This window comes from Pithys albifrons, chromosome 16, assembly GCF_047495875.1.
Source record: "Pithys albifrons albifrons isolate INPA30051 chromosome 16, PitAlb_v1, whole genome shotgun sequence".
Lineage (NCBI taxonomy): Eukaryota > Metazoa > Chordata > Aves > Passeriformes > Thamnophilidae > Pithys > Pithys albifrons.
Window position 1 is genome coordinate 13605015 of NC_092473.1, and position 15271 is coordinate 13620285.

General features: G+C 55.1%; 1 protein-coding gene across 1 annotated transcript; it reads right to left on the reverse strand.

Moving 5' to 3' along the window:
- Positions 1-6155: 6155 nt before the first annotated feature.
- On the reverse strand, positions 6156-11039 carry ACTB (actin beta). Its single transcript, XM_071570841.1, has 6 exons — positions 10929-11039; positions 9296-9424; positions 8746-8985; positions 7779-8217; positions 7265-7446; positions 6156-6902 (listed from the first exon to the last, which is right to left on the reverse strand). The coding sequence occupies exons 2-6, from the start codon at positions 9416-9418 to the stop codon at positions 6759-6761; spliced, it is 1128 nt and encodes a 375-aa protein (XP_071426942.1). The 5' UTR covers positions 9419-9424; positions 10929-11039; the 3' UTR covers positions 6156-6758.
- Between the last annotated feature and the right edge of the window lie 4232 nt (positions 11040-15271).

Sequence of the window (15271 nt, forward strand, 5' to 3'; positions counted from 1 at the left end):
ATCCGAGTTCAACCTTTGACCAAATAGCGCCCTGTCAGCCGGACCATAGTGCTCAGTGCCTCGTCCAGTCTTTGCTTAAGCACCTCCCACAACGATGAGTTCACCACCTCCTTGGACAGTCCATTTCAATGTCTAATCCCTGCTTCTGTGAAGAAATTCTGCCTGATGTCCAACCTAAAACACCTCTGGCACAACCTGAGGCTGTTTCCTCCTGTCCCTTGTTCTCTGGGAGCAGAGCCCGACCCTGCCTGGCTCCCCCTCCTGTCAGGGAGTTGTAGAGAACAAGAAGGTTCCCCCTGAGCCTCCTTTTCTCCAGGCTGAGCCCCGCCAGCTCCCTCAGCTGCTCCTGGTTCTCCAGACCCTTCCCCAGCTACATTCCCTTCTATGGGACTCACTCCAGCACCTCAATGTCCTTCCTGAATTGAGGAAGCCAGGACTGGACACAGCACTGGAGCTGCGGCCTCACAGAGCCCAGCACAGGGGTCAGTCCCTGCCCTGGCCCTGCTGGTGGAATCCCAGCATGGTTTGGGTTGGAAGGGACACATCCCCCTGGGCTGTGCTGCCCAGGGCCCCACCAGCCTGGCCTCAGCACTGTCCCCTCACAGCTGGGCAGGCTCTGAGGGCATTGTCACCGTGGGGGTGACACCAGAGCTGTCTGTGTGGCAGCAGCTCCCTCTCCTCAGCCCCATGCCCACCATGCTGTGGTGTCCGGCTGGCTCAGCCCCCTCCACCCTCCACCACTGACTCCTTCAGCCCACAAAGCCCTGAGTGGGCTCTGGAGATGTAACTGTGCCCTGTGAGGAGCCCCAGGGTGCAGCAGTGACTCTGGGGGTGGAGGGAGCCGTTCCTGTTTGGCAGGACACCTGTGCCAGGGTGTCCTGCAGCCCCCGGGGCGCTCGCTCCAATTCCACCCTGGATTTCCATGGATTTGGGAGAACCATCATCTCCCGGTTCACACACTGGGTGTGGAAGACAGGACACCCATCAGCACGGAGTGGGTTGACATGAAGGAGGTGTAGGTACCCCTTCTTGCCAGGAAAACCCTAAGGATAAACCTATTGCCTTTGGTTTCACTGGGTGTGTGTGCACCCACTGTCAGTCTGGGCTCAAACCAGGCTAAATGTTCTAACTGTGTCTGTGGGTGTGAGATCACAGAAATATGGTGATTTGGGTTGAAAGGGATTTAAAGATAATCCAGTTCCAGCCCCTTGCCGTGGGCAGGGACACTTTCCACTAGACAAGGTTGCTTCAAGCCCCACCCAAGTTGGCCTTCATTATCATACTATATATAACCCCTAAAAAACGTATTAGAGCTACTGTTGCTTAAGAAAGCAAGATTAGGAGCATGGTTTCTCTGGAGAGGGACGTTAGCACAAGAGCATTCATTGAATCCCAGAATAGTTTGGGTTGGAAGGGACCTTAAAACTCATCTCATTCCACCCCTTGCCATGGGCAAGGACACCTTCCACCAGTCCAGGTTTGCTACAAGCCCCGTCCAACCTGGCCTTGGACACTTCCGGGGATGGGACAGCCACAGCTTCTCTGCCTAACCTGTGCCAGGGCCTGCCCACCCTCACAGGGAATAGTTTCTTCCTATATCCCATCCTACAGTTCAGTGATGCATGGAGGGTTGTGCAGAATCCCCCAGGGTTGCATCCATCGCACACAGCCATGTCCAAGGAGGGCAGCACGGTTGTATTAGCTCCTCATTCCAAATCTCAAGTACAGACAGGACAAGAGCTCTGGAATTTCCAGTTACGTGTATGCTTCAGGAATTTTGTCCATAGAAAATGTGTTTCAAAGATGTCCCACAAAGGAAGATGAATAAGTTGCTATTTTCTTCTTGCTTGATTGTTGCCATTTAAGGCCATGAATTACATTAGGGTTAAATTGGGGGTTTCACTTACAAATAGCAAGAGCCTCAAGTCTTGATTATGTATTTTGCTTCTAGTTCTATGAGAGGGCTCTGGAGTCAAAGAGGAAAACCACTCTTAGCCTTTAGATGAGGGAGAGCCTCAGTAAGAGGATCTGTACCTGCTTTGTCATGTGTTTCACTTAAATAAAAGGTAATGACAAGCTAAATCCAGAGGCCCTTCAGTCAAGACCAACTCGTTTGACATCTGGGAAAAATACCAACTTACCATATTTGCAGTCATCAGGGAAAGCAGAGACCAGGGTGGAGGAGAGCTGCATTTCCAATGCAAATGGTAAATAAAATCATGAGGGAGTCCCAAAGGCAGAGTAAAGGCCCTGCCCAGAGAGCCAGGGCAGCTGGAGCAGCCAGAATTGGGAGCAGCCACAGGTTCCCTCCAGCCCTGGGGCATACATGGACCAGAAGGCAGCTGACAACCCCAAATAAGAACTGGGAACAGAGATAGGTGTAAGGATCTCCTGAGCAGAAACCAGGCTTTGTAAGAGGAGCTGCATTTGGACTCGTGATCCGCCAAATAAATGAGCAGTGTGTTGGTGCAGATAAGACACAGAGGTTGAACACGAGGCCGCAGCGCGTGGTGAAGGAGGAAGGAAACAAACAGCTACACTGAACTCTGCCGTTTCTCCTGATGGCTGTAGGAGCTGGCCACATAGTGTGAGGAGAAACCCTCCCTGCTGTGCCTTACTTCAGGAATGGTCTTCTCCATGTGGGCACCTGGGAGCCTGCCGTGAGCTTGGGTTCTGTTCAGGGCTGGGCAATCTCAGGGCAGACTTCAGTGATCTTACAACTAATGCAAGTTTTCTTAGCCCAAAGAAGGCAGGCACATACTATGCTGTAACAATCCAGGCAGTCAAACAAATTAATACCAGTATCAAGATATTTTGCCCTGTATAAAACAAAGTCTCTTAACTGTTCAAGGCCAGACTGACCTGGGGATTGTTTTTTCTGCTCTGGAAAGTCTTGCTTCATGTCTCTGAAGACTATAGAGCCTGGACATCTTTTTTGCCAGTGTCACTAAAGCCCAGCTGGACTGCAGCAGCCACAGCACTTGGTATGAGTGCACTGCTAGCTCCACTGCTGGAAGTGATTCTCAATCCTTGATACAGTTTAATACTGTAAGGCCTGCTAAAGTGGATTACAGATGGGAATAATGCAAGTCATGGCAGGCTCCAGGTCAGCAGTCCTGCAAGAACAGCTTCAGAGACCAGGACTGCTCCTGTCCCAAGCACAGAAGATATCACATTCCCATCCCTGAACTGGTACCTCAGAAAGGCCGCTGTCTGCAGCTGATCCTTTGCACCTTCTGAGAGGACTTCTGCAAGGAGGCCAGTGGAGTTTGAGTGCTCTGGGATTTCCTGGGACTTTTGCACGCAGCCAGCTGGCACCTGTTCTGGAGAAGCACATGCTCACTAATGAGAGAGCCAGACCCTCCCCATTCAGAGACCGTTTCTGGTCAACTGTCCCTGACACAGCTGAGAGACAATGAGGCCCTTCAGGGCTAAATCCCAAGAGCTGCAACCATCTCCTTTGCCAAGGACATCGCTAATTCCCGGCCGTGGCTTGATTCCATAAGCAGCTCAACGAGGTGACTTTCCAGGTCATCAGGTAATTGCAGGTGAGGTGCCAGTGACTGTCTCCAGCAGGAGCGAAAGTTGGGAGCTCTAAGGAAAGGAAGGACATAAAACATGTTTGCTCAGCTCTCTTGAGCTGAGCCATCACTCCTGGGGCAGCTACAGGGAAGCAGGAAAGGGCTGGCTGGTTTGCAAGGATCTATAGCCAAGTCCCACTGTCTCTGCAGCCTGAGGAATCCTGGAACATCGCCACAGCTGAGCCAGACAGGGGGATGCACTCAGCCTGGCCTGTGGGTGGACATAATAATCCTCCTGGTCTCCCCACAACCCCTGGCTATTTCTGTGCTAGAGAGAAGGAGGAGGTAGCGAGGGCACTGATTATTCCCTACACATCTTCTCCTTTGTCTAGAATGGCTAGAGCCAGGCCATGGCTAAAACAGCTCCTCTGCTGCCCTTCCTGACAGGCCTCTTGGTATGTCCCCACCTCTGAAACAGCAAGGGGCGAATCGAAACTTTATGACAGAGAAACTACAGTTAAAAAATTCCCCTTCTTCCAGCGCCTGATGCTGCTGAGAGGAAACCACTCAGTGCTCCCCCCTGCTTGCAGGGAGTTGGGAGCAGTGAGTAATGCTCCAAGTGGTCCCTGCCCCACATCACATTCTTTTCTCCAGCATGTAATGGCCCAGAGGAGGGATAAACAGAGCCTTGCTGGAGCAGCCTGTGGAGTAGCTGTGCAAACCATGGCCTCATGCTGGAGAGGATTGGGAAGGGCTGTGGAAGGCTCAGCCTCATTTTACTGGGCAGCTGGTTGCCCCAAAACAGCAAGTGAAATGGGTAGAAAGGGGGGAAAACCCTGCAAAGTGTTAACTAAGAGGAAGCCTTGTCTGGCTCTGGAGCAGGAAAATCATCCTGGCTGCCCTGTGTCCCGTGACTCTGCACCAGCCCAGCACCTACCCTCTCCCAGTGCTCACACCTCTGCCCACCTGAGCTGCTCTCGGCACTCAGCGTTTTGCTGCTCTGTTGTTTCTCACCACCACCACCATCTCTTTGTTCTTTGTCTCAACACATTTTCCCACAGAGATCAGTGCCCATTTCAGAGAGGGCTGAAGAAAGGCACCCTCTTTTCCCTATTACTGTCATCTCGTCTTGCCTCCTGGCCTTTTTCCTGCCCTGCTCCCACCAGCTCTCTCCCCAAGAGCTGCCATTTCCTCCTCCTCACCCCATTTCCCCAAGACCTCAGGTTATAAACCAAATTTGGGCCTTGCTCCAAGCTGTTTCACCTCCTCTGTTGCAAACTGGTGCTTCCAATAAGGTGTCAGCTCAGCTCAGCACCTGCATCTCCAGCCCTGCCAGGCTCCCACAGCACCCGGGAGGGAGGCTGGGGAGATGAAGGGCAGAAACCAGCAGGTCCAGCCAGAGTACAGCATGAGAGCAGAGCAGGAGCAGGCCAAGCAGAGGATTAAAGAGACACTGGAGCCTGTTCCCTGCCTTTCATCTGCTGGAAGCATGACACAATCACAGTTATTAGCTCTTCAAAGACAAGCAGGCTGGTGGAGCCTGGGGAAGCCAGCACACCTGAGAGCAATGCTCAGAGGTCTGGTCTGCCTAAGCTGGGAATCAACAGTTGCACCTGGCTCAGCTCTTCCCGGTCCCTGATCCAGCAGCCTCAAGTCATCTGTCTTCTTTCCACAGCAGTGGCTCTAACTCCAGGTACTCATGAGCTTGGCTGTGTCCAACAGGGTCAGTACCCAGCATGGCTTTGAGAGGGTTCCCTTCTGCAGCTGCTCCTTTCCATGAAGCCAGAGAAGCTGATGAAACAAGGGTGAAGCTTCACAGAAGGTTCAGAGGACCCAAAGATGGGGACAGAGCCAAGAACCCATGCAAACCTTTTTGGCAGAGAGGCTGGGCTGGAGGCAGGTACCTGCACTACCCTCAGCAAGTTCTGGAGTTGTAGGTGTCACCCTCTGCCAGAATTTCCTCCCTCCTCCCTGCACCTTTTTCCCAGCCCCACCCATGTAACACCCCAGTGGCTCTGCTCTCTGAAGTCAATTTTTTCCACTTCTCTGGAGACTTTCTCTTGCATTCACCTGAAAGCTGCTCCACCCAGGCAGCATACTGCCAGGGTATGAGTCTCACAGCCTGAACTCAGGCCTCCCCTCCCAGGGCAAACCAGCAGGACAGACAAGCTTTGACACCTGGAGCAGTAAGATGGGACACTGCCCCACACAGAGTTGCATACTCAAAGGAGCCTTGGCTAAAGGAGAAGGCAGTTGCTTTGGCACAGTTACAGCAATCCCACACCCCACTTGCTTCTATCAGTCTAAAGCCAGGCATAAAATTTAGACACACACACACAGAGCATTTAAGAAGGTGCTGCTGGGTTCCCACTATGCCCAGTTCTTCCTGCACCTCCATTGCACCCACTGCCAGTATCTAAAAAGCTGCAGCCCAGAGCAGCCTTTGGAGAGACCCACAGCTGGGCAGGATCAGCTCTACCCCCAGTATCACCAAGAAACATCTGCCTTGTGCCCTACAGCACCAGCACCCCCCACATCCTGATAGCAGAGGTGTGCAGCCTGGCAGGATGAGATCAGAGCAGGGAGCAACTGTCAAGAAATGGTATGGAAAGAAAAATGAACCACCAACACCAGTCAAGCCTCTATGGTGTGCACTTTTATTTGAACTGGTCTTAAGTCAGTGTACAGGTAGCCCCTCCCTCCCCCACATACTGGCCCTTCTGTGAACCTGTGGGGGGCTGTAAAGCCTTCATTCCCATCTATCACTGGGGAACACAGCCTGCTTGCTTGACAAATTGAAGAGAAAAAGGATCAAGTGTGTTTTGTTTTTAAGGCGGAAAGATACAAAAAGACACTTGTTGGGTTACATAATTTACAGACAAGCAATTATAACCTAACACCAGTAACTGGCATCGGCTCCCTCCGAGCTGGGCTGTTGCCTTCACAGAGGCGAGTAACTTCCTGTAACAATGCATTATAACAATATTTGGAATGACTATTAAAAAAAGAAACAAATGTACAATCAAAGTCCTCAGATGCATTGTAGAACTTTGGGGGCGTTCGCTCCAACATGTTTCATTTTAAGACTGCTGCTGACACCTTCACCGTTCCAGTTTTTTAATCCTGAGTCAAGCGCCAAAAAAAAAACAAATAAAGCCATGCCAATCTCTTCTTGTTTTATGCGCATTTATGGGTTTCATTTCGTCACAAGGGTGTGGGTGTTGGTAACAGTCCGGTTTAGAAGCATTTGCGGTGGACAATGGAGGGTCCGGATTCATCATACTCCTGCTTGCTGATCCACATCTGCTGGAAGGTGGACAGGGAGGCCAGGATGGAGCCTCCGATCCAGACAGAGTATTTGCGCTCAGGTGGGGCAATGATCTGCAGGGAAGAGGAGGAACCAGTCAGACACAGCCTCATCCTACACTCACAGCCCACGCACATCCTTGCAAGACAGAGCTGCCTAATTCTCTTATCTAGCCGTGGCCGAGATACCATTTAGTCCAAACAGGATCAAGACACAGCCTTCACACACCCACCTCCCTCCTTTGCAGCCAGTCTTTACACTAATCCCATTATTCATACAGTTGGGCTGGTGCCAACCTGTCCAGACCCAAGGCCATTAAGGCTGCACCAGACACAGTTTCTATCTTTTCTAGCAGGAGCTTAGCTTACCCACCCCCTCCACCCTCTCTGTTTCAGCCCAGCAGGGGCACTGAGATGCTTCCACAACTTCATCCTACCTTGATTTTCATTGTGCTGGGTGCCAGGGCTGTGATCTCCTTCTGCATCCTGTCAGCAATGCCAGGGTACATTGTGGTACCACCAGACAGCACTGTGTTGGCATACAGGTCCTTACGGATATCCACATCACACTTCATGATGGAGTTGAAGGTAGTTTCATGGATACCACAGGACTCCATACCTGTGAGGAAGAAGCAGTTCTCAAGTCAGCAAGTGCTCAGACACAGCCAAAGAAACATAAAATGCTACTATGGGCAAACATGAGACCAGCAGCACATTCACTGGGAAGGCTCTACAGAACTGTGGCTTGGACAAGCTCAACCTCTGGCTCTACTGACCCAAATCCACCAAACAGCTTTAGGCTGTGTGGGAAGTGAGGCTGACTGGTGGGATAGGACAGACTATGCTATGGACCAGCAGTAACATGGTAATGTCACTGCCATGGTCTTCAGGTTACCCTTCACAGACTGAACAGGGGGGAAGCACAAGGTATCCTAGAAGAGTTGGACTTACCCAAGAAAGATGGCTGGAAGAGGGCCTCAGGGCACCTGAACCTCTCATTGCCAATGGTGATGACCTGGCCATCAGGGAGCTCATAGCTCTTCTCCAGGGAAGAGCTAGAGGCAGCTGTGGCCATCTCCTGCTCAAAATCCAGGGCAACATAGCACAGCTTCTCCTTGATGTCACGCACAATTTCTCTCTCAGCTGTGGTGGTGAAGCTGTAGCCTCTCTCTGTCAGGATCTTCATGAGGTAGTCCGTCAGGTCACGGCCAGCCAGATCCAGACGGAGGATGGCATGGGGGAGGGCATAGCCTTCATAGATGGGCACAGTGTGGGTAACACCATCACCAGAGTCCATCACAATACCAGTGGTACGACCAGAGGCATACAGGGACAACACAGCCTGGATGGCTACATACATGGCTGGGGTGTTGAAGGTCTCGAACATGATCTAGAGAGAGACAATAAAATGTTGAGTCAACAGCAAAAAGCAAGGTTCTTGCTATGGGTCTATGCCAAGTCCATGCAAGTAGTTTTACTTTTGCCCCTAGATAAAGAGACATCCCTCCACTCCCCTTCGAAGTCCATGCTTAATCTCACCTGGCCCCCACCCACACCTGCAAGGTCAGAACCTGAGCAGGGACACCACCACCACAGACCCATCTCTATATCACAGCAAAGAACAAAACAAATGCCAAGTTAACTACAGTACAGTCACTCAAGGCTGTAAATGGATTAGTGTGCCTAGTCAGAAACAGCAGTTAGACAAGTTGCTAGTTCAGTCTCAGAGAAAGCCAGCTTAGAAGAGCAAACAAAACCTGTCAAGATCCAGCAAAGAGGAGACTCAGGTCAGGAAAGGAAAACCCTGTAAAGATGGCAAAAAGGGAGAATAGTGGTGAAGGAGAGAGAACAACATGGAAGAGGAGAGCTGGCCTGCAGCAGCATCTGCTGTAGCTTCAAGCTCTAGAGTTCTACATACCTGTGTCATCTTCTCTCTGTTGGCTTTGGGGTTCAGGGGAGCCTCTGTAAGCAGCACAGGGTGCTCCTCGGGGGCTACTCTCAGCTCATTGTAGAAAGTGTGGTGCCAGATCTTCTCCATGTCATCCCAGTTGGTGACAATACCGTGTTCAATGGGGTACTTCAGGGTCAGGATACCTCTTTTGCTCTGGGCTTCATCACCAACATAGCTGTCTTTCTGGCCCATACCAACCATCACACCCTGCGCAACAAAGAAGATGTGTTAAGTACAGTTGAAGGACACATCCAACTGAGTGGATAACCCCCTTTTCCCAAAGCCAAGTCTCCAATTACTCTTCCTAGTCTATGAGGCAAGGCATTCAGCCAGCTGCTCCAACACACGCACAAAGGCTCCACAGGAGGCTGCACTGCCCACCAGCTGTGCTGCAGCACACAAACTTCTTGTGGTATAAAGGCAAATAGAATGGCTTCTTACTCTTGTGGAGGAAGGGAACCACTTCCACTAAAACCCCCTTATTTTAGTCGGGTATCAGGCACCCCCAGCCACCTACCTGATGCCTGGGACGCCCCACGATGGATGGGAAGACAGCACGGGGGGCATCGTCCCCGGCAAAACCGGCCTTGCACATACCGGAACCATTGTCAACAACGAGCGCGGCAATATCATCATCCATGGCTGGCTGCGGGAGGAGAGGAGAGAAGGAGACATGAGCATCACCAGTCACGCTCCGAGCCCCGAACCCGTGGTTGCAGGCGGGAAGCAAAGGCGATGCCGCCAGGGCCTTCCCCACCCATTTCCTTCCTGCCGGCGCAGCTCCGCTTCGCCCGGCGCCCGCTAGAGGGGGCGACGCCTCCCAGATTTCGGCGCTGCGCGGATTTGGGACAAAGGAAGTCCCTGCGCCCTCTCGCATTATTACCATAAAAGGCAATGGATGGAGCTCCGAGCCTCGCCCGCCACCGGCTTTCGGGGGGACGGCGGCGGCCACACCTCGGGCGGGGCGGCCACACCCCAGCGCCCGCCGTGTGCCGGACCGCGGGGCTCGACGCCTCCGCGCAGCGCCGGGGGTCACGCCCGATGCTCGCCCCAGCAAGAACCGTATGCCAGCCGGGGCGGTTCAACACCTCCCTGCACATCTGAGGATGCGGGGGGGGGGGGGGGTGTCACACGGTGCTCGCTCCAGCACCCCACCCTGTGCCAGACAGCGGGACTCGACACTGCCATCCAACCCTGGGAGTCACACACAGTGCTCGTCACTGTGCCCCACCGAGTGCCAGGCACAGCCAGCGGGGCTCCGTGTCTCTGCTTCCCAAGCCTCAACCCACCACTACACAAAACCGCGGGACAAACACCGGCCACCACGCCCAGCCCACTAGTCAAGCGTGACCGGGGCTCTGCCCCATCAGCCCGCGACACCACGGGCGGGAACAAAGCCAGGGAGCCTCATCCTTATGCAACGGCCGCCCGCCCAGGCTCAGACTCAGCCCTGGCCGCGCCGCTGTAATCCGGTGTTGGGGGGCGGCGGCAGCTGCCGCACATGTGCCGCCCCGCACAGGCAGCCTGGGAAGTGTAGTCGGTACCGGAGCGGGCAGCCTGCCCGTACCAGGGCTCCCGGTACATGGCGGGAGCCCCCCAACCTCGCATTGTTCCGATCCACAGCCTCGTCCCGCACAAGGGATGTCGCCCCCCTTTCCTACGAGCAGCAGACACTAGGGCTACCCGCATGTGCGGGGTGGGGGGGCCGCGCCCCTCCCCACCAGGGACAACGCCCCCGGTGCCGAGCCCCCCACGGGCGGCTCCGCGAGGCGGACAAAGCCCCGCGACCCTCCCCGCAGTCCCGGGACACAACAACCGTCCCGCTCCCTCCCCCCAACCCCACGAACAATCAATCCTCTTACAAGGCGGATTAGCCCCACAGGCGGCAGCGGCGCGACCCCCCCCCCCCGTCCCTCCGCAAGCCTCACTCCGGAGCTGGCGTTAAACGGCCAACCGCGCCCGTACCCTCTAAAACACGGCAGCGCCTGCGGGGCCGCCACCCCGCACGGCACACAAAGGGCGCGCCTCGTCCCACCGGCCCCCACCATCGCACCGACACCAACCAATCAATCCATCAATCAACCAACCACCCAACACCACCTCAGTACACCATCGCCACCCCGTTCCGGCCGCGGCGGTGCCGCGCTCACCTTTGTGTGGAGCGGCGCGGTCGGAGCCGGGGCGGGCGCGAGGCGGCGGCGGGAGCGGGGCGCGCGCGCGGGGAGGGCAGCGGAGCTCGCGGCGGCTCCCGCCCGCCGCCCGCGCGCGCCTTTTATCGGCGCCGCCGCCGCCGCCGCCTCGCCATAAAAGGAAACTTTCGGAGCGCGCCGCTCCCATTGGCCCCCGCCGCGCCACGCCCCCCCGCCGCGCCACGCCCCGCCCAGCCGTGGGGGGAGCACCGGGAGGGGCGACGGGACACGGCGGGGTGGGGGACACGGCGGGGTGGGGGGTGCAGCCCCGCCGACAGCGCTGGGTGGTGTGGAAAGGAAGATGTTGCCGCGGTGCTCGCCCCTGTGCTCGCCCCGCTCCGGGGTTGGCGCTGCTCCGGTGCCCCCCGTGCAGCGCCCCCACCCCACCCCAAGCCTCGCACAAAGCCCCCCGGGTGGGGGGTCGCAGCTGGTTCGCCCCCCCCTTGCTCTGCGGGAACAAAGCAGATGCAGCACCCCCTCTTTCCCAGGGGGTATTCTGGGGGTGAAGCGCCCTGGGGGTACCTGCTGTTCTTGCCTGCAGCGCTGCCCACTCGGGGCACGTGGAGCGCCTGTCACCTGCCCCCCTCGGGGCGGGTTGGCACCGGTGACCCCGGCCCGGAGCGGGTTGCAGGGCCAAGTTCGCTGCTGATGTCAGCAGGCAGCAGCGACACCGCTCCTGCCCGACACTGCCAGACCCTTAGCCCTTGGACCCACCCGGGCAACCAGGAACGCTGCCGACGCCACAGGGCATCAGTGAAGGCCGTGTGCCTACAGTGGCTGTGCCACCTGGGAGCAGGGAACGCTCCACCGGCTCTAGTGTTGCATCAAGTCAAGCAGAGGGCCCTGGTCCCCGCTCCCCATCCCACCCCGCACTGACAGGGGACACCACGGCAGCAGAGGCTTGGTCAGATTGGGACAATATTTTTTTGTTCTCTGATCCAAACCTTGCTGGAGTGGGAAACGTGGCTGCTGTGGCCCAGGCTGCCCTTCTGCAATTCCCTCCTTGGCTGTGGCCATCCAACACTGGTCAGGGATAAAGGCGAGGGCAGTGGCCACAGAGCAGCAGCGACCAGAGGGCTTTGCGTCTCCGGAGTGTTGTGCGAACACAGGCTGATTAATCAAGTTAATTAAGCAGCCCTGTAAGTAAAGTAGCAGCAGCCACTCGCAATCTGTTGCCGGTTGGAAGCGCACAGACTTCAGCACAGGGACCTCGGATGTGTAATCTCAGCTGTCTGAAAACAGAGATGACAGGGAAAAAAAAATAAATTCTTGGTGAAATAAAAGCTAAAAGTGCCTGTTTTCCGCCAGATACCCCTTGTCCGGCATCATGGAGGGGGAGCCAGCCCTGCCATCAGGGTCTGGCAAGTGCACACCAACAAGTCCTTTGTCACCACGGAGCTGCAGAGATCATGGTGAGGATGAGGATGGGGCTCCCTCCCCAGACTGCCAGTGTGGGTCTGGCTGGGGGGGTACCCAGGCATTATTTCCCCCCTTCATTGCTCCCTGCTGTGGGACAAACAAAGGAGGAGAGCAGCAGGAGGAACCTGCAAAAGCCTGTTCAGACGGAGATTTGTAATTACCTGGGGGGATGGGATGTGATGGGACATTGTGTCTGGATAGAAACATTAGAGCAGTCCCTTTCCTTTGGGTGGCATTGCCTTCCTAAGGAGCACCTTGTCCTGGTGAAGGTGCCCTAAAACCTTCATCATGGCTGCTTCCAGATGGATGCTTTAGAGGGGATGGTGTGGAGAGACAGGAGACCTGTGGACTCTTCTGGGGCACTCCAGAGACATGCCTCATCCCTCAGGGCAGAGGTGGCCATGCTGATGGATGGGCCAGCCCACCTTGGGACCGTGCCATCCCCTCCCTGCTGGAGATGGCTTTGGTGATGGAGCGAAGTCACAGGGACTGTCCCCCCAGGAAGCCCTCAGAGGAAGGGGAACCAGCCAGGGCTTTCTACAGGGCCACACCAGTGCAGAGTTGTCTTTCCCCATCATTCCTCTGCCACCTCAGGTGGATCATGCAAGATCTCTGTAGCACAGTTTCCCTCACAGTAAAATGGGAGTCATCGCTGTTAATTACCTACCTCACGGGGAATTAATTAATGTTTGCACTGCACTTTGAAAAGGCTGATTATTAATTAGAAGATTATACGTCAAATAAGGGGAGCCACAAGGCACAGGTAGAGCTGATGGCCCTTGAGGGTGTGAAATGTGGTCCATGAACACGCTGATAAAGTGGGGAAAAGTCCAACAATAGCACCAAGGTGATGGGTTTGGCGTGGGGAACATCAGCAGGAGGTCAGGGCCAAGTGTGGAGGCCGCCAGGGCCCATGGGAGTCTTGGTCAGCTGGACAGGAGTGCATCAGTGTGATGGGATGCTGGGCTCTGCTGCATCCCGGTGAGCCGGTTGGGTGGAGCTGGGCTGGGGAGCCAGGATGGGAGACAGCCCATTTGGCGGGGAGTGAATTGCCAGGCAATTAGAGTCTCTTGATTATCACACTGAATCAGAAAGCAATCAATCCGCCAGCATCCGGAGGGCAGTAGGACAGGCCCTGTGTCTCCCAGCTTTAGGGGTGGCTCAAGGTCCAGCCTCGGTCGGGATGGCAGGATGTGGCCTCCAGCACACAGCCGGTGCCACCACTTCCTCCCAGGCTGGACACACTTTGACAGCAAAGCCACCAGACAGTCGTGTTCACCACCCAGACCATGCACAGTGTGATGGACCAGGCTGACTCCCTGGCTGTGGCTGGGGCTCTCCTCCCATCCCTCCTGGGGTGTTGCAAGAGCAGAGAGGACAGAAAGGGGAACCAAGCAAAGAGCTTCCCAGCTGTCGTGTTACCCTTGGGCAGATATCACAGGCTCCCAAGTTTCCTTGTTTTGCTTCACTTCTTCCTGCTTGTCCTTGGTGCTTGGCTTACATTGACTCTGGACAAAACTATCCAGGGGAGGATCCTTCTGGCCTTCACCAGCTGATATGGCTGGGCTTGAGTTGCTGCAATTATGGGACAACATGTGAGCTCTGCTTGTCACTTGCTTCTTCCAGCCCTTCCCCTAGAGCAGAAGCCCTTTGCCCATGCAGGGGTGGCATCTGCCACATTTTTGTGGAAGAAAGAGTCAAGAGGGGAAAATAATCCTGGTGGGTTTTGGACTTGGCTTGGATTTCTGCACATCCCCTTCAGCAGCAGCTCCTCCATCACTGCTGTGCACTTGGGCCTCCCTCCTCTCCCTCCTGGTGTTTGGACAATGAGAAGAGAGGTGGAAACTCCTGAAAACACCCCAGTCTCTTCAAATCACCCTCACACAAGAATCATGAAGGTTTTTTGGAGCGGTGCCTTTCCCTTCCCTTCCTGCTCCCCAAGGGGAAGAAGGAAAGGTACTAACCACATCCCCAGTTTCACAGGCACAGGGACCATCTCAGTACCTTCCTCTTTCAATTTTCTCCTTGCAGCGTCAGCTGTAACAGGAATTTGCAGGAGGTAAAATCTAAGCAGGAACCCCAGGCCCAGCTCCCCCTTCAGAGATGTTTGGGGGCCTCACTGCAGCCCCCATCTCTCCCTTTATGGGAGCATATTCAGCATTAAACCTGAAGCAAAACAGCCCCTGACATTTTCCTGGCTCGCTGCGTTGCATCCCCGATGCCAGCTCATCCCTGATGAGCTGCAGACTCTCTTCTCCCCCTTTATGCATCACTCTCCACTCTCACACATCCCTCCTCGAGGTTCCTGCTCCTTTGTATTGATCCTCAAGCTCTCTCTGATCTATCAGTGCCTTTATCAGAGAGAGACAACAGCCTTTCCCTCCACAGACCTCAATGTGCAAGGACTGTTCTCCTCTAATCTGCATGAGTGTGTTAAAGGTGCATTGAGCATCCCTCCCATCAGCAAGGAAGAAAAAGCATTACTTTATATCATGCTGGAAACCTGTATGAATTCACTGTTTTCCATTTTCCAGGTTTTACTGAGGCTGTTGGAAAGGGCACAGCCCTGCCCAGGTAGCCGAGGTGATGGCAGGGGACACGTGCCTGGTTTTTACAGCCTGCTGTTGCTGATAACAGGACTTTGCTGGAGGGGTTGAAGCCCTGAGCAGTGATTTTTCTCCACCCATTTTCCCAGCTCTGTCTGTCCTCGCTGCCTCCAGCCTTGTCTCTCCATGTCCTGTGCCTTCAATGTCTGTGCCAACACTTCCAAATCCCGATGCTGGCCCCAGAGTGCCCCAGTCCACACAGGCAGCAGGAGGCCAGGGCTTCATTCCCAGCCTTTTAGGCAACCAGGTCAGTATCCACCAGCTGGTGCCTGGGCTGGG